Source organism: Rutidosis leptorrhynchoides, chromosome 10, assembly GCF_046630445.1.
Source record: "Rutidosis leptorrhynchoides isolate AG116_Rl617_1_P2 chromosome 10, CSIRO_AGI_Rlap_v1, whole genome shotgun sequence".
NCBI classification, from domain to species: Eukaryota; Viridiplantae; Streptophyta; class Magnoliopsida; order Asterales; family Asteraceae; genus Rutidosis; species Rutidosis leptorrhynchoides.
In genome coordinates, this window is record NC_092342.1 from 108,657,225 (window position 1) to 108,676,717 (window position 19,493).

Below are 19,493 nucleotides of genomic sequence, written 5' to 3' on the forward strand. Positions count from 1 at the left end.
ATCACAACTAATGCATCAAATCAGTTTTTCTAGATCATAAAAGCTATACAGTACTAGTTTTACATTTTAAATTACATGTCAGTATGATAATTATTCATAAAAACACTTAATAGCATAATATAATAAAAAATATATATAACACATGAAAGACCAGGCATTCGGGTCTTAAAATCAGGCTTTGGGCCGAGCCTAACCCGGCCTAACAAGGATCTTTGACTAGTATATACGTTCTAGGATCAACCAGGCCTAAAGGGACTGGCTTTTTGGCCGGGGCCTGAACCACTTGTACATCTCTTTAACCATCATATCTTTCTACAGAAGGATAACTAAATACAGATGTAACAGGTTTTAAGTCCAAACCTGAAACGCATTGCCGAGGCCTCTGTATCTTTCAACTCTGCTTGCACCTCTAGTATGGTATGTCGGGTACCCCATTATCTGCTCTATCTCATCAGGCTCAAGGGGTGCAACCCTATTCTTGCCAGTCCAGACCATGTTCCACTTTCTACATTGACCATTAACAAACTTCTTGGCATTTGAATTAGGCTCACCAACACAATTCTCAACTCGTAATTTGATCCTCTCACTAAGTTGGGCACTTCCTACACACGTGAGTATGCAATTCAGTTGTTCTCTTTTATCCCATGAAGGCCACCATTGTTTAGTACCAGGTAGAGCTTCAAATATTGTTTTGGGAGGAATTGGCTGAATCGGGAATCTGTCTTCTAATGGTAGGTTATGAATATAACCTCGTTTTCTTGCTGCAGCACAAAAAAACTTTGAATCAACAAACTCGGGTTCGATTTCATATAGAAAGCTTTGGATAGTGTTCCATACGCCCTTTGGTGTAAGAGCAACATTCTCGTAAAAGAAATAAGGTGGGCCCTGAGCTGCAGCTGGAATTTTTCTGCGAACGAAGTGAGGTTGGTTAGGTACGCCAAATCCTATCATCGGATTAGGAAGATGAAGCACATCATCATCTTCATCCTTCCTTTTTCTTACAATTTTCTTGTTTTTACTCTGAAATTTTCCTTTTTGTAACTTCCTCTTCTTGTCCTTTGACTGTACACAGAAATAAAATAAATAATTTTAAGATAAAAAACACATCTTGCTTAGGCAAACAACATGTGACTTATGGAAGTATAAAACTTTATTAATTTGCAAACCATTACATGTGAGTGAGATTCAAGTCCATTTTCAAAACTGAGTATGTCCATTTCAATATCAGCCTCCTTTGATAGATGAGCAGCACTAACAAAATCTACTAGCTCCGATAATGGTGTGTCTTTTCCTACAAATTAGAAGACGTTATCACTATTCTCCATGTGAAATGAAGATAGAATTACAAAAAAATGATAATAAAAAAGATAAAAAAAAAAAAAAAGTAATATACGCACCACATCTGCTAATAGCAGTTTCAGCTTCTTCGGGTGAGTACCCCATATCAATCAGACTCACTAATGGGTCATCCTTGTCTTCCTGAAAATGCAGATAAAATTAGCAATGACATATGCTTTTCTTTTGCAACAAAATCAAAAAAATCAAGATCCGCAACAGAAAATGTAGGATTGACTGAAATAAGCAATGACATGAAACTACTTTTGCGCACCAATTGACTGAAATTTGAAGAGTTTAAATGTTTGCATATTAGTTTACTTCATAACTAATCTAAACAAAGTGATATCAGGGCTTACATTATCACTTAAGTCACTATCAAAATCTGAGAAATCACTGTCAATATCGATCTGAGGCAGCAGATTTGGATCGTTGGGTTCGATTTCTGGTTGGGGTATGTCACCAACAGCCTGCAACACATTCAATTATAAACAATACATTGATTTATTTGATACAAGACGCTAAAATATCAAAAGGAGAACTCACAGAATATGTAAGCAGTGTGTCTACAATCGCATCAGCATCACTTTCTCCTGGAAGTAAAACAAGGTACAAACATGTAAGCATAAACCAGAAAAGGTACAAACACGTAAACATAAACTAGAACTACAGTATTACCTAGTTCTTGTATGACTTTGGTAACCAATGCTTCAGAAAATCCCATTTCCATATAGTGCAGAACTACCTTAGTGGGACCTTTACTTGAAGAACTTGACTGCATTGACCAAATAAAAGATTACAAGGTAAGTTTGACGAAATCTTACATATACTTGAACAGATTTTCAAAAGCATTTTTTGTGATATTTTTCAGATATCAACGAGTGTGAAGGACCTCAAAATGATTTCCTACACGGCTTATTTGTGCAGGTGACAACTTCTTTAAAAGCGTAAGCTACACAATAGAAGTTATCTGCACAGCCTCTTTCGTAAAAGGGAAACCATTGGAGGTCTCTAAGTTTGAAACGGAATATAAACAGGTCAGTTATCATAGTCGGTTTGATCCTTAAACCAGTAGATATGCTCAAGAAATGCAAGAGGTAAGTTCAAGAAACGTTGTTTTCAACAAATACGTGTGACCCATTTTGAAACTCGCTTATAAGTTACCCGTTTGTCCTGTGCTAAAAAGTTACCCGTTTTGACACTCACTTAAAAGTTATAAATTTTTGACCCGTTGTGACACTTGCTTAAAAGTTATTCGTTTTTTACCCATTTTGACACTCGCTTAAAAGTTATTCGCTTTGACCCATTACCCGGTTTATCCTGCCTACCAGTTCCCACTTCAAACAAACTCTATTTCTTAACAGACATTAGAACGGGCATTTTGGCCTCCTTTGTACTAGCATTTATTCTGGAAAGGCAACCAAGAACAATGTAAAAGTACACTAGCAGATAAAGAACGGTTGCCATTACGATATCCAAGTCGATTGAAGAGAACCAGATTGATCAGTGTATAAATACACTCAACAACACAAATTATTCATATTCATAGAAATATTATATCTTCAAAAATACTTTTGACCGAACTTATATTATATGACTGCAATAACAGCCGATGTTGAGGCATAACTTGGTATTAATGTATGGGTACAAATATTATAAAGTACCTCCCCAAATTCAAAGTTAAGAGCTCCATTAGTACTCAAAGGAACTGATGAAGATGGGGATCCCAGCTCATCGTCTGTACTCCAATCAATACTAATACTTCCATCATCCGAAAAATTGTCATCCTGCACAAATACAAATCCTTTACAACATACAGAAAATGTATACAAGCACTATATAAAGGAACATGTAATTACAAAATGTATGCAATTAGCAGGACTTTATGAAGCAAACTCGATGAACTCTTGTAGAAACGAAGTCGCTTAAGCCAAGTGTTCGTAACTAAGTTTACTTAAGTCACTAATCATGGCTTAAGATACTCGGCTAACAGGTTATGCATATTTGGGCATTCCAAAAGGGAAAAACTGTAACTACAATATTCAAACAAAAGATTTTTTGATTAATAATTGGGACCCTTAATAATTTTAATTAAAGGCTATTTAAACAACAGATTAAGTTACTAAAACAAGATAATAACCTCATAGTCACTCTTAAAATCTGGGATAAAAATGATTCCTCATTTTTCACATGTTCTAGTATATGTAGGTCCCAAATTTATATATCATATAGAATAAAATAGAATGTATGGGAACAAGAATCACATTTTTCATTTCTTCTTGTGTAACATGTAAATAGGACCCACAAAATAGCCAATGGAACTTTATAATTTAAAGCAATACATGTTGACAATTGTCTCATAAACATTTATATATTATCATCTACAGAGCATTTATACCATCAACTTACCATCTGTCCACAACTTGTATTATACCCCACTCTGCACCAAACAAAAATTTGTTAAAAAAATAAGACTGAACGAATCTCTATTATTAATAAAGTACTAATACAGGAGTATAATTTTCCATTAAAAATTACTAAAAAGATAAAACATACTTTATTAAATCAAATCTAGGGCACAAGATACAATAAACCTAAATTTCCCCCATTATGTATTTATGTATACGTGATTAATACACGGATAACCTAACATAACTGCATTAAATAATACTCCGTAGTCATTTTTCTAAACACATTTAAACTCCCCAAATCCGTACAATCATCAAGCTATATACAAATACATACAACATATATACATAAATGCATAATCACTATCAAAATCCATTACTTATACATATATATTTACTTGTAATGAGCATTTGTAACATCGTCGATCATTTTAAGAGTTCCTTTTAGCTAGGTTATGTGAATAATATACTTGAACACTTTTAGTATTTGGATTAAAACACACCGCACCAGTGAAATTGATCTAATACGAGTACAAGACTAACAATAATCATAATGTTTGTGTGTATGCATATGTATTAGCAGCAGGATGATAGTAATTTTAGGGCTTACTTGTTAAGCAAGCTAAAAAATTGGCTGGCGTTGCTGCTTGGAGAATCTCGGAATGGGGCACGAAAAAGACGTGAAAGGTAATTGTAGCATTTATGTACACCAAATATTAGTAATATTTAAATTCCATTTGCATATTGTGATTGTTATTTACAATTTTGTCCTTAGAATGGAGATAAAAAAATGAGTTTTTGTTGGCGTGAGGGGCTGCAAAATTTTTTGTGGTGAAATGCAAAAGTTAAATTTGATCTTAAAACTCTAAGAAACTAAGCCATATATTTATTTTTTATACCCGGTTTGACGGTTATCTCATAATCGTTTTCATATTTTTTTATGATCAGTCGAAAATATATGATGATAATAATATTTAAACTTCGGAATTCTATCTGTGTTACTTCATTTACATTTGAGATTATAGAGGTGTCCGGTTTCGAACACGTGGCCTTCTTTTTATTTTTATTTGGTAATGAACACGTGACCTTTTAGCTTTTGCTATCATTAACATTATTATTATTATCATCAACATTATGTTAGCCTTGATTATTAAGTTTAGAACAATGTTATATGCACAACTAAATAAACTAAATAAAAAGTGCTCGAAAACTATATAAGGGACATTGATGTATCCATTATTATTTTTATTAAATCCATCATAACTTACTGTTGTAGCGTTTTCTAGTCACTAATATATTGTACATGGTGTTCCCTGTTTCTTTCTTCTCGGACGCCGGTAGCACAAACCGATTGTCCTCACATCATCGGGTGTGACTTCCGGTGGTATGGAAATTTAGGTTCCAAGTATTTGTGTTTTTTTATGACAGAATTTAGTTTTTACAAGTTTTCCATTTCTCGTTGTTGGGGATTGTACGTGTAAGTGGCACCTTTTATGTGATTCCTAAGGCATTTCCTTGTTTGCAGTAGGTTTAGGGTCTACATCGGTTGTTTAGTCTTTGGTTTGGTCAATGTGACTATGTGAGGCGGGGTTGGTGTTTCATTTGAGTGTGAATTGGTTCTGTTCCCGTTTATACAAGCTACTTCAAAAATAACTCAAGTTTCGCAAAGAGGCAAGTGTATGGACTTTTCAATGGTTGTATTGGTTGGTTCGGTTTAGTTGTTATAAAGTAATGATGCACATACTCACATATCTCATACATGTGCATCACACGTGGCTGACACGTGCTTAAAAATGCCTAACCATTTGAGATATTTTAAACTACAAGTATGGCATCCGCGCCTCCAAGCATTATAGTGTGAAGCGTTCATTAAGGAGCTACCTAACCAAGCGGCATACATGGCGTACGCACCACATAAAAGGGGTGCAAACACGAGCGCTAACCAGATAGCGCTACATAAGACGGCAGGACAATAAAGGACGATACAAACGGTTGTGCACTATAATGACTCGAATCCAAAAGTATACTCCAAAAGCCCACTAGAGGGAGGTCTCTAGTCCACAAGCTTACCCTTGCCCTTGTCCGCACCTGAATCTAAAAAGAGTAAACAATGATGGGGTAAGCATAACGCTTAGTGAATGCAACAATTATACATATACATATATAATCTACTTAATTGCAAACACCTACACAAATACCGCATGCATGCTAGCAATATAATTAGTATACAAACTTAATGTACAAGCTAAAGTTCTCAACACGTCACAAGCTAGCATCACCAATAGCATATAATTATCACAATATAACATGCTAACACTACCGACACGTAACCATGGTTAACCATAAGCACAAGGAAATGGTACCCGCGAAAGACCATCAGTGCTCACAACAACCATTAGTATACATACGCCTTGTATCACCAACCCCGTGAGTGGTATCGAACTCACGAACTTAAACCCACCCGTCACACCCAATGTGGTATCGAACTCACGAACTTAAAACCCACATCGCACGCTAACCCACATGATAAATGAGGTATCGAACTCACGAACTTTAACCCTCATCTCATGCCAAACACGATGTGGTATCGAACTCGTGAACTTTAAACCCACATCGCATCACACACAAGTAAATACACTATATACATACACATATAATTATTCCACTCACCTTGTCACTTGGTGAAAGTGAAACCAAAGTCCCGCAAACTTCAATGCAATGTACATATTACATTAATTACTTAATTAACACACAAACAAGTTGGACTACTCACCAACTCATAAGTCATAACCATAGTGCATTTATGACCCATAGTGCAATTATGACTCATTTGCACTACTAACACCCACAATAGGTCAAGACTATTACAAATCACTAGTAGTTAGTGATTATAGTCCAAATACATTAACTAACACAAGTTATGAGTAATAAACACCTCATCATACTAGTTGGGTCACACTACACCCATTTAACCCATTTCAAGGTCAATACTTGCATTTGGGTCAACCATGAACCCTAATACACCCATTTCACTAACACAAAAGTGTGCTAGTGATTCAACAACCATTTTAGACTCACAAACCCCAATTTACAACACTAAACTCTAAATCATGAGTCTTTGAGTCTATGTACACAAATCTTACCCAAAATCACCACTTTATCATGAAAATGGGGCTTACCCCCAACCCATGAACAAAACCCTAGCCATAACTCAAATTAAACACTAGAACTTGAAATTGGAACTTACCACAACACCAAAACGTAGTTAGCAAGTGGATGCAGCAAGATCCAAGCTCCAAGTGACTAGAACTAGCTTCTTCCTTCTTGAATCAACTTTCTCTCTCCAAAGCTTTCTCTCTCTAAGTGGAAGTGTTTATGTAGGTGAGAAAGGAGATGAAAATGAGATCAAGATCTGATCTCAAGATATAAATACGTCCATATGTGAAAAGACCAAAGTGTCCTTCTTATCTTTACAATTTAACTCAAAAACCCAGATTCTGGCACACGAACGTCGTTCTACATAAAGGAACGTCATTCCCCAAACTGCTCCAAAATGATCTGTTCAACTTTTTACGCATTCCTTCTTTACACAACGTCGTTCTTGGATTCTGAGACGTTGTTCCACCTTTTGGAACGTCGTTCCTCATATAGGAACGTCGTTCCTTCACTGTACAAAATTTGGGTTGTTACATGCACGATCTCGACATAATACAGCTGACAGGTAGTGGTGCAGGGTGCACGATGGTTGGTACAGGCAATTGGTAGGCTACGCTAGGGACCACTTACACTTTATCAGCTTTACCGACCAAATAGTACAACCAGGAAAAAAGGATGTTCCCTATGTCTTATTACGTGACACTAAAGGACAAAAAGCTCATAAATAGGGCACCGAACCCTAGGTAAAAGGCATCTACACTCACACACACACATTTACACGAGGCCTCACTTCCTTACATCCAACTCGCCGGACCGAAAACACTGAGTAACCTACCCAACTTACCGTAGTATCAAACAGCTCACAAGCTTTGTACAGTAACAGGTAACGTTCTTCGAACAATAAACCTAATTCCTCCCTTGAGCCACCACTTCCCGACTAGCTCGATGGTGGTGGGTCTACGTTTAACCACCCCCTCTGAGATTATCATCTCGTATGGGGGTCATTCACAGTAATCCATATCGGAGAGTAAACTCGAATGACCATTAAATCCCCCATCTTTGCTGATCAGCATGGACCGAACCCCTTGGATCTAATCTATTCTTGATCAAATGGGGCCATCAGTGGGACATTTTAAGTTAAGAGGTTTAGTTTATCTTTTATCTTAATGTTCATAACACTCTTTTTCTTCCTTGCGTGTGGTAACTCTTACTGGTAGCAAGAGCATTGATAGCACCAAAATTATACATATTTTCATACTTTTTTTATGGTGATATCTTCCTTGGTTTCTCACATAAGTGACATATTCCTTTATTTATTTGGGGGAAATGAGCAAAGACTACTAACAGTGTGGAAAAGTTTATTTATGATCTGAACAGGTACATTTATATGGAAAACAAGCCAAAGGAGTGAAAAAGTTAAAAGAGCAAAGAAATCCTTAAATGCCTGTGTTGGTTAGTGATCCAATATTAATATTCAAATGTTAATCACTTGATTTTGATGATGACACCAAGTCTTGAGTGCTTAAACAACATATAGAACAACACAAGTTCACAAGTCTACACAATCTCTAGCAAACGACCAAAACTGTTAAATCAAAAGAGTCATTTAAAAATACTGAAGAAGCACGATTAGTACCACGGTCGACCGTGGGTCTGACAGTGGGAAGCCCTGTACCCTGGTTTCACGAAACAAGGTACAAGGTCGACTCCACGGTCAGCCGTGGGTCGAACGCAGTTTCTTCTGTCCGGTTTTTTGATCAAAAAATGTTTGACTACTTCGGGGCATCTATAATTTACAAAACTTTTTTAAACATGCTTAGAATAGTTGCCTCCTTCATATTCAAATGAGTTTTGGTCACTAAAATACTAATCTTGGTTAATCATACTTAATGACGTCTTAATGACACTTTTAGCTTATTATTAATGTTAAACACACAAGTATGGCTAAAAGTTCTTTTTCAAAGGGTATCTTTTTAAATCTAAATTAAAAGTAATGAAACATTTAAGATGGTCATTAAGTCCCAATTAAAGAGATGCTCTCCACTTGATTAACCATTAAGCATTAATTACATGCTTAATAAGAGATTAGTGTCAACTCCCAAAAGTCTTCATATAAAACAAGTTAGTCTAATTTGGAAGATTTCAAGTAGCCAATGAGTGCATATACTTGCAAAACTAATGTTGACAAAAGGTTTGAAGACTTGTGACTTGAAGTTTGGAAGCTTGTGGTTGTCATGGGATCAAAATTCTGCATTTGCTTTAAAAGGAAATTAATGACACACCTCTAGTACAATATGACTTTCCTCTTTCAAGCCAAGGTCAACCTCAAAGAATGCTTCCAAGATAAAAGAGGTAATGCAGGTCTTTTTGTAGTGATCCGAACTTTTCCATGTTTATATATATTAAATGATTGTTATTTACATGATTAAGTGTTTCCAACATGTTAAGCAATCAAACTTGTTAAGACTTGATTAATTTAAATAGGTTTCATATAGACAATTGACCACTGATGTTATGCGAGGTGTATATAAAATAGTTATTAATTTTAGCAGGAAATACTATTAAATACGATACAATTTTACACAAGATATTTATTTATTTATAGAATGGATATACTTAAACCTTGCTACAACACTTATAGGCAGTGTACCTAATCGTACAGTAGTGTAGTTTTTAGTAAGTCCGGTTCGTTCCACAGGGAAATCTTTAAACAAAGCTCAACGCTATATTAGTTTACTTTTATAAAAATACAAACATATATATAAGTAATATTATTATTATAAAGGGGGGTTTTTACCGTTTAATGACCGGTTTGTCGATTTTAAGACTTTAGTCGCAGTTAAAACCTAATGTAAAATATAAAATAAATACAAGACTTAAATTAAAGCGTAAAGTAAATAACGATAATGAAATTGCGAATAATAAAAGTGCGATAAAATAAACTTGCGATAATTAAAAAGTACGATAATTAAAAGTGCGATTAAATAACAATAAATAAAAGTGCGATAATTAGAAGTGCAATTAAATATAAAATAAAGGAAATTAAATATGAAATAAAAGAATTATGCTTATTTAAACTTCCGTAATCATGATGTTTGACGTGTTGATTTTAGTTTTATGCCCATGGGTTAATTGTCCTTTGTCCTGGATTATTTAATATGTCCGTCTGGTTTTTGTCCATAACAGTCCATCAGTCATAAATATAAAGTGCGAGTGTCCTCATCAAATTATTCTTATACCCGAAGTTAAATATTCCAACTAATTGGGGATTCGAATTGTAACAAGGTTTTAATACTTTGTTTAATGAATACACCAGGTTATCGACTGCGTGTAAACCAAGGTTTTACTACTTTGTTAACAATTACACCAATTACCCTTGAATGTAATTTCACCCCTGTTTTAATTATTCTAGTGGCTATTAATCCATTCCCGTGTCCGGTTAAATGAACGATTATTCGTACATATAAATACCCCGCCCATCGTGTCCGATTGAGTGTATATGGTAATTTATAGGGACGCCCAATTGTAAATCTTTATATTAACATTAACAAACTATCATTTAGTTAAACAAATATAAAGCCCATTAATAGCCCATAGTCTAATTTCCACAAGTGTCGTTCTTTTGTCCAAACCCCAATTATGGTACAAAGCCCAATTACCCAATTTTAGTAATTAGCCCAACATCATGATTACTTCGTTTTAAATAAGCATAATAATAACTTAGCTACGAGACATTAATATAAAAAGGTTGAACATAACTTACAATGATTAAAAATAGCGTAGCGTTACACGGACAGAATTTCGACTTATACCCTTACAATATTCGCTAACATACCCTTATTATTAGAATTATAATTAAAATTAAAATATAAATTATATATATATATATAAATTTTACGTATGATAAGAGAAGGAAAAGATGATGATTTTTGATCAGAATTCGGTTTGCTTTATAGCCAGAGTCGAAATTTGGGGCTCCGCGACTCGCGGTGATTTTGGCCTTCAAACTCCGCGAGTCGCGGAGGTTACTTTTACAGCTCAGTCCTTGGAGTTTTTCTCTGCCGACGGTTTTTTTATTTATAATATATATATATAATTAATATAATTAATTATATATTATATTATATTTATATACATAGTTAACTTGTAATTTTTAGTCCGTTGCGTCGAGCGTTAAGAGTTGACTCTGGTCCCGGTTCCGGATTTTCGAACGTCCTCGCGTACAATTTAATATCTTGTACTTTGCGTTTTGAATCTTGTACTTTTGTAATTTCGAGATGTTTCTTATCAATAATTGGAACCTTTTTTATTGTCTTTTGTACTTTTGAGCTTTTTGGTCGTTTGCGTCTTCAATTCGTCGAATCTGTCTTTTGTCTTCACCTTTTATTATTTAAACGAATATCACTTGTAAATAGAACAATTGCAACTAAAAGCTTGTCTTTCTTGAGGAATAATGCTATGAAATATATGTTCGTTTTTAGCATTATCAAATATTCCCACACTTGAGCGTTGCTTGTCCTCAAGCAATATCGTCTTGAAATACTAGAATCACTTCTTTATTCTTCACACTTTGTACATCAGTGATTTCTATACGGCGGTATAAACAATGGTAGTAACGATATGGTTTACAGTCCCACATGACTATAAAAATTTAGATCCATTAAGGAAATTGGATCTTTATGAAAACATTTGATTTTTTTTTTTGAAATCTAGTTTTTACCCTAGATAAGTTTTCCGGAATAACCCTTTACCGGTGTTTGCAAAATATTTTTGTGGGTTTGGTGGGTTTCAGATTTGAAAATTTTAGCTCAAAACTTGCGATTTTGTGTCACCCACTTGCTAACCTTGTATTTGGAAAGCAACACGTCCAGTTTACTTGTCCCGTATATTACCTTTCGGTAAACTACCGTCCGGTTGAAAGGAAAGCGTTGAACAAGCAACTGTTAAGGCAATGTCCCGTGACATGCTTTTGATTATGGTCTATAACGTGTCGGACGCAATTACTATCCTTGGTAGGAGCAATAGTAAAGCTCACCCTTATAATTTTTCGGCCTGGCACAAGGTCCTGTCTTTGACCATGCTATGCAACCACCGTTCTTACGGTTGACACCCGATTTAGTTCAGGTGACCTAATGAATTCCAGGTGAATTCCTAGGATTTTACGTTCAATGGTAATGAACGCATTGAAAATAGGGTTTTCAGAAAACAAATCGGTTTGTAATTTTGATCAAAATATTTTCTCGTTCAAGCTCGAGTTTAGATATCATTGAATTCCATGAGTTTGAATTCTCAATCTTTAAGGTCAATCTCTAGGATTGAGTAATATCAGTCTTAAAAGCTGATTTTTAATCTTTAAGGAGATTATCCTTTCTGGGGATCTGATTCATTAGTCTTATCCAGCTAATTTGCATGGTGCCCCCCCATTGTACGAGATAAATCCTTCTCATGGTTAGGATAAATCTGACCACTTGGCGACCCTGTTTAATGCTGAGGTCCGTGGATTTCCTGCTGATTTTAGTGATGACTTTTCTAGATTTTTCGTCAACCTACAGCTGGTCTGGACGACAACTTCATGACCTAAATCAAGAAGCGCGTGTCTTTTTCGGAAGACTTTACTTCCTTTTAATGATGGAATTGATTCATCGTGTAGATCCATCTCTTCTTTTCTTTCATCGGGTAAAACAGTTTAGTTTAGTCCAAAGCAAAAGTATTTTCAGTTATTTGTTACAGATATATGTGACATATGTTTAAAATAACTTGGTAAATTTTCCCACACTTGGCTTTTATTTTCCTTTTTATCGTCCTCTATTCCATTTTAAATGAATTTTAACATTTTAGTTTGTTTCTTAATTTATGTCCTTTCCGAGGTAACAATAATTTCGGTGTTAAAACCTAGTTTTATCGTTCATAAATATGTATAAACATGATTTTGAATTCATTTAATTGAAAAATTTTACTAGAATTGGGTAGTCAGTATATAAGACTAGGGCTGTTCTTTTTTATCAGAGAGCACTAGATTCTAATACAACTACTGCTTTACTAGTATTTTTAATGGTAACCAAGTGTATAAAGTAAAAAATTTTAAAATCCGAAAGAATTTAACCCCTTCCCACACTTAAGATCTTGCAATGCCCTCATTTGCAAGAAATCAGTAACAATTTAAATTATTGAGGGTGATTTGTGTGAAAATGATTAAATTTTTACCAAAGTTTCCAAATATATTGGCGTTTGTTTGCTGAATGATAAATGGTGCACATCATTTGTTCATTCCGTCTTGTTGTTATTTCACATATATTTTGCATCTTGTCGTCAAAATTAGTTGCTTTTGCTGAACTTAATGCCAGTCTTTGAAAATGCGTTGTTTTACCCTGTTGTGTACATAAGATAAACTGCAAACATATATACATATTTTTGAAGTTTGGTATATTACCCCACATTCAAAAATTATTAAAGTCTAAGAATAAAAGTTAGATAATTATAAAAATGATTACAATATTAACAAAAGTATTAAACGTATCAATAATTACAAATTACAAAATAAAAAAAAAATAATAAGTAAACTAAGGATGATATTGGTACCAATAGGGGTTCCAGGCATAACCATAAGTGCTATAGAATGCTTCGGCAGGGTCATACGTAGGATATGGTGGCTGCATCTCTATAGACCAAGGAGGGAAGATGGGTTTCGGTGTAGGAATATAGTTTCTACCTATATGTTGGCAATGAGCTATGATCTGGTTCTGATGAACTTGCCAATCTTCAAATGCTCTCTGTCTAGCATTTTCGTATTCCTGAGAAGCTATAAACCTATGCATTTCTTGCATCTCATTCCCCCCTCCTACATTACCTTGCTGCTGGTTTCTCTCCACCTGTGGATGTCTACCATGGTATCGCACTGCGGTGTTATTTCGCCTCTTCAAAACTTTCGCACCATGGTATACATTTAAACCTATAGTATCGCGGGGTTCCGGCTCTTCTAGTAATAATCCCCCCCGACTTATATCCACACCGAGATATTCACCAATCAAAGTAATAAAAATACCACCTCCTATTATGCTATGTGGTCGCATCCCCTGAACCATAGCTGATAAATAATAACCCACACAATATGGTATACTTACAACGCTTTGTGGGTCTCGAATACACATATGGTAAAACAAATCTTGTTCATTTACTTTTTCCTTATTTTTACCCCTTTGTGTAATCGAATTAGCTAAAAACCTATGTATCACTCTTAACTCGGCTCTATCTATATCCAAATAAGAGTAATTTCCCCCTTTGAAACGGTGATGGCTTGTCATTTGACTCCACACACCGTGTGTATCAAAATTCTCATCTATCTTTCTACCGTTTAGTATCAATCCTCTACAATCGGCAGACGCTAACTCCTCAGGCGTATATATACGTAAAGCCTGAGCCATGTCCAGTAAAGACATGTGGCGCATCGAACCGCCTAACAAAAATCTAATAAAAGAACGATCGGTTAAACTAGCTACCCGATCATTCAACTCTATACTACATAACAATTCTTCACACCATACTTTATATACAGGTCTACGTATGGTGAATAAACATATCCAGTCATTAAAAGAAGAATTACCATACCTCTGTACAAGTAATTCCCTAATTGGCCCGGCCAATTCTACAGCTTCTAAGGGTCCCCATTCTATGACCCTCGGTACCTCAACAACCTTAGAGTGAAGAGTATGCAAACCCCGTTGATATTTTGGATAATCTATCCAAAGTCTGTCAAATCTCAGGTTCGGGTGTAACTCTTCCAAGTGCATATCGGAAAAGGTCATGACTGGATGAGGTACATCCTGCTTGTAGTAGTTATCCACCTCCTGTTGTTCCAAATTCTCAGCAGGAGCATTGCGGGCTTGGGATGAAGATTCACCCCTTTCATTCTGCAAAACACATCAAACACAATTTTTGTGCATCCAAATATGCATTAGTGTCAGCAAAATAATCAATCAAAATAATTACAATGACATTATCAATTTATATCAAACTTAAGCTTATTTTCACATTTTTATCAAATCTACACTTTTTCAAATAAGCATATACGAAAATTTTCGCCAAGTTCATAAGCATTCAACTCAAATAACATGTCAAAATAATCATTACTAGCAATTAAACAAGTCTCAAATGGCATTATCTTTCAAAAATCAAGTTCATGAATTTTAGACTTGAAAAAGTCCACTTTAATTCTCAAAATCATGTTTAGGCTCAAAGTTTGGATCATTTAACTACCTAGACATGTTACACTACTCAATTTAGCAACAATTCATAACAAAAATCGGCCATAACCTGTTTATATCAAAAGCCCCAAATTGCTCAAGAACACAAACCCTAGATTATTCAAAATTTGAAGTTTAAGGCTTCTAATCATGTTAAACAGCATCAATCTAGGTTATACAAGCATAATACATAAACAATTTAAGTCTAATTACACTAAAAAGCATCAAAATCAAATTGGGGAAAAATTTGCTCAAGAACACCAAATTTCGGATTAAATGGTGTTTAGGTGTAGAAATTTACCGTTTTTCTTGAGTAATTCTTAGATAGCATCCTTCTCAACATGATTTTAGCAAAAGATTTGGTGATTAACGGTTAAAAATTGTGATTTTTGGGGTGTTTTTGGGTGGTTTTTCGGAGTATTTTCGCTGTTATTTTTCGCAGTGTGTTTTTGTGGTTGTGGACTGATCAGTTCGGGTGTTTATTATTTTTTTTTTTTTATATATAATCATTAACTTTTGAAACAATTAAGTACTTAATTTTAAAATTTTGTTTCCCTTGTTATTTAGGACGAGGTCGTTTCGGATCGATGTCCTAGTCCGTCCTTCGACAAAATTTTAAAATTTGTCTTTTTGTAGCGATTGTTTTAAAAGCTAAGATTTTTGGGTTTTTTAATGTTTTTGGCATACTTTAAATCAATAAGATTAAAAATAATGATAATAAAAGTTCTCGTCCCTCCCTCGGGTAAAGCAATTTCGGTTCAAAGACCTAGTCTTCAACTTACGACGAATTTTAAAAATCATATTCTTAACTTAATGAGATAAAGTAAATTTTTGTTTTTAAATTCACACAACTTAAATATAAAATTCAAAATTAATATTAAAAATTCACACCAAACTTAAAATTTGAAATGCATAAAATTAAAAATTTATATTTTAAAAATTAAAAGTTCACACCAACTTAATTTAAAAATTTATAAATTCATATCAAACTTATATTAATTTTTCAAATATTTACAATTTTAAATATATTGTTTTTACAAAGTTTACAATATTAATTTAAGATTTAAATATTAATTTTAAAAACATGGTAAAAATAAATTTTAAAAATCTTTTTGTCTTTTTATCCCACTTTAATCAATCAAATATTATCAAAAATATGCGCCCCTCTTTTTGGTAAAGTAATTTCGGTTCCAAGACCTAATTTAACTCATGACGAATTTTTGAAATATTTTGGGTTGATTGTTTAAAGATATTTATACCTTAAGAATAAACGTTAAATTTCGCAGTGATGTAATAAATTTTTGAATGATATCAATAATTTCGGTCGCCAAACCTAATTTTATTCAATACCAATTTAATACTTTTTAGCGAACAAATTAGCGTTTATTATCAAAAGGTTAAAAATAAAAATAAAAATAAAAACTGTACAGACATACCTGTGAAATAGATTTCTTAGTTATATGATCTATTCCATTCATAAGATAGTCGGTTTAATTGATTTTCCATGGCTACATAGGCGTAACCTCGAGCATTCAGTGTCTTTTCTTCTAAACATATGAACGGTCCGTCTCTGTATAAAGTAACAAATTCGGTATTTGAATAGGTTTGATTATTTGAACATTTACCTCCATGTGACCATTTTCCGCATTTGTGACATCGTTCTAGGTGTCGTGCTCTTCTTTTCGCTGCGGATTTTGATTTTCCTTTACCAAATTGTAACTTATTATCTTCGCATCTGGATTTTTTTCTAACTCCGTCCATTCTTTCTCTGATTACTGATACTATTTCACTTGGTAGTATGTCATTATTTCTTTTAGTGATCAAAGCGTGTAGCATTAGACCATGGTTTAGTTCACAGGCAGTCTTCATTTTGTAAAAACCTAAAAAAAATAAAAATTCAGAATGGGGGGAGAAGACTAGTTCTTTAGGGTCTGCTAGGGAAAGACCATTCGGGTTCCATTTTCGAGAACTACACGAAAACAGACAATCTAACTCTAACAGAAATACATATTATCCTTTAAAGACTTGATTCTCCCCACACTTAGTTAGCTGTGGTGTCGAAATTGTGATTAACTTCGTTGTCGACTTCCATCGGACCATGTATGTAATGTTTAACTCTGTGACCATTAACTTTAAATTCTATCCCATTTGAATTTATTAATTCTATCGTTCCGTATGGGAAAACTCTTTTGACTATGAATGGTCCAGACCATCTTGATTTCAATTTTCCAGGAAATAGCTTGAATCGTGAATTGAAAAGAAGAACTCTGTCTCCTTCTTTAAATTCTTTTGAACTTCTGATTCTTTTATCATGCCATTTCTTCGTTCTTTCTTTATAGATTAACGAATTTTCGTATGCTTCATGTCTTAATTCTTCTAATTCGTTTAGTTGACTTAATCGTAGACGTCCGGCTTCATGTAAATCAAGATTACATGTCTTCAAAGCCCAAAATGCTTTGTGTTCAATTTCTACTGGAAGATGACATGCTTTTCCATAAACAAGTCTAAAAGGTGTGGTTCCAATTGGAGTTTTGTAGGCTGTTCTAAAAGCCCAGAGTGCATCCTCCAATTTAATGGACCATTCCTTCGGATTTGATCCTACGATTTTCTCTAGAATACGTTTTAAAGCTCGGTTGGTATTTTCAACTTGTCCACTTGTTTGTGGATGATATGCGGTGGAGATTTTATGAGTTACTCCATATCTTTTAAGAACTTTCTCAAGTTGATTATTACAGAAATGAGTTCCCCGATCACTTATTAAAGCTTTCGGTGCTCCAAACCTTGCAAAAAGACGTTTTAAGAAATAGACTACAACTCGTGCATCGTTAGTTGGGAGAGCTTGTGCTTCCGCCCATTTAGATACATAATCAATGGCAACGAGAATGTAGCGATTATTATGAGATTTTGGAAATGGACCCATAAAGTCAATACCCCAAATGTCAAATACTTCACATACTTGAATGACATTTTGTGGCATTTCATCACGTTGACTTATTTTTCCGGCCCTTTGACATGCATCACAGGATTTGCAAAGAAGGTGTGCGTCTTTGTAAATTGTAGGCCAATAGAATCCAGCTTCATAAACTTTTCTTGCTGTTAGTTGAGGCCCATAATGCCCTCCTGTTGGTCCTGTGTGACAATGGTTTAAGATTTGATTGGCTTCTTCTCCGAATACGCATCGGCGTATTATTCCATCGGGACATCTTTTGAACAAATGTGGATCTTCCCAGAAATAGTGTTTTATATCACTAAAGAATTTCTTTCGTTTTTGGTACGACAACCCTTTTTCAAGGAATCCACAAACTAAGTAGTTTGCATAGTCTGCAAACCATGGGATTTCTTTATAATCTATCTTCAATAGATATTCATCAGGAAAGTTGTCTTGTATGGCTGATTCATTTAGAACTTCTAATTCGGGATTTTCAAGACGAGAAAGATGATCAGCGGCGAGATTTTCTGCTCCTCTTTTATCTCGGATTTCAATATCAAACGCTTGTAATAGTAAGATCCAACGGATTAATCTTGGTTTAGCATCTTGTTTTGAAAATAGGTATCTAAGAGCAGAATGGTCGGTATAGACCACCGTTTTTGCTAGAACGAGATATGATCGAAATTTGTCAAAAGCAAAGACAATAGCAAGGAGTTCTTTTTCAGTAGTTGTATAGTTCGTTTGTGCTCCTTGTAATGTCTTACTAGCATAATATATAGGTTGAAATCGTTTTTCAATCCTTTGTCCTAAAACGGCTCCCATTGCAAAATCACTTGCATCGCACATTAGTTCAAATGGTAGATTCCAATTTGGTGTTATCATGATCGGCGCATTAGTGAGTTTTTCTTTAAGAATATTAAAAGATTTGATACACTCATCTGAAAAGATGAATGGAGCATCCTTTTCTAGGAGTTTATTCATAGGAGTGGCAATTTTAGAAAAATCTTTTATGAAACGTCGGTAAAAACCGGCATGCCCTAGAAAACTCCTAACTCCTCTAACATTTGTGGGATGTGGAAGTTTAGCAATTACATCTACTTTAGCTCTATCCACTTCAATTCCTTCTTTTGAAATTTTATGTCCAAGAACGATGTCTTCTTTAACCATGAAATGGCATTTCTCCCAATTAAGTACTAGATTTGATTTTTCGCATCTAATTAGCATTCGTTCCAGATTAACTAGACATGATTTAAATGTATCACCGAAGACTGAAAAGTCATCCATGAATACTTCCATGCATTCTTCTATCATGTCGTGAAAAATCGCCATCATACACCTTTGAAAGGTTGCAGGGGCGTTACAAAGTCCAAATGGCATGCGTTTGTAAGCAAAAGTACCATAAGGGCACGTGAATGTGGTTTTCTC

At 34.5% G+C, this 19,493-nt stretch overlaps 1 protein-coding gene across 1 annotated transcript in view; it reads right to left on the reverse strand.

Moving 5' to 3' along the window:
• The window catches only part of LOC139870531 (DNA (cytosine-5)-methyltransferase DRM2-like), a 35,361-nt gene that overhangs the window by 1,158 nt on the left and 14,710 nt on the right, over positions 1 to 19,493 (reverse strand). The window contains exons 2-8 of the mRNA XM_071858317.1: positions 3,000 to 3,122; positions 2,014 to 2,110; positions 1,882 to 1,928; positions 1,695 to 1,805; positions 1,398 to 1,479; positions 1,173 to 1,291; positions 361 to 1,062 (exon numbers count right to left, since the gene is read on the reverse strand). Of these exons, the coding sequence (XP_071714418.1) occupies positions 361 to 1,062; positions 1,173 to 1,291; positions 1,398 to 1,479; positions 1,695 to 1,805; positions 1,882 to 1,928; positions 2,014 to 2,110; positions 3,000 to 3,122 (1,281 nt within the window). The remainder of the gene's footprint in view (positions 1 to 360; positions 1,063 to 1,172; positions 1,292 to 1,397; positions 1,480 to 1,694; positions 1,806 to 1,881; positions 1,929 to 2,013; positions 2,111 to 2,999; positions 3,123 to 19,493) is intronic.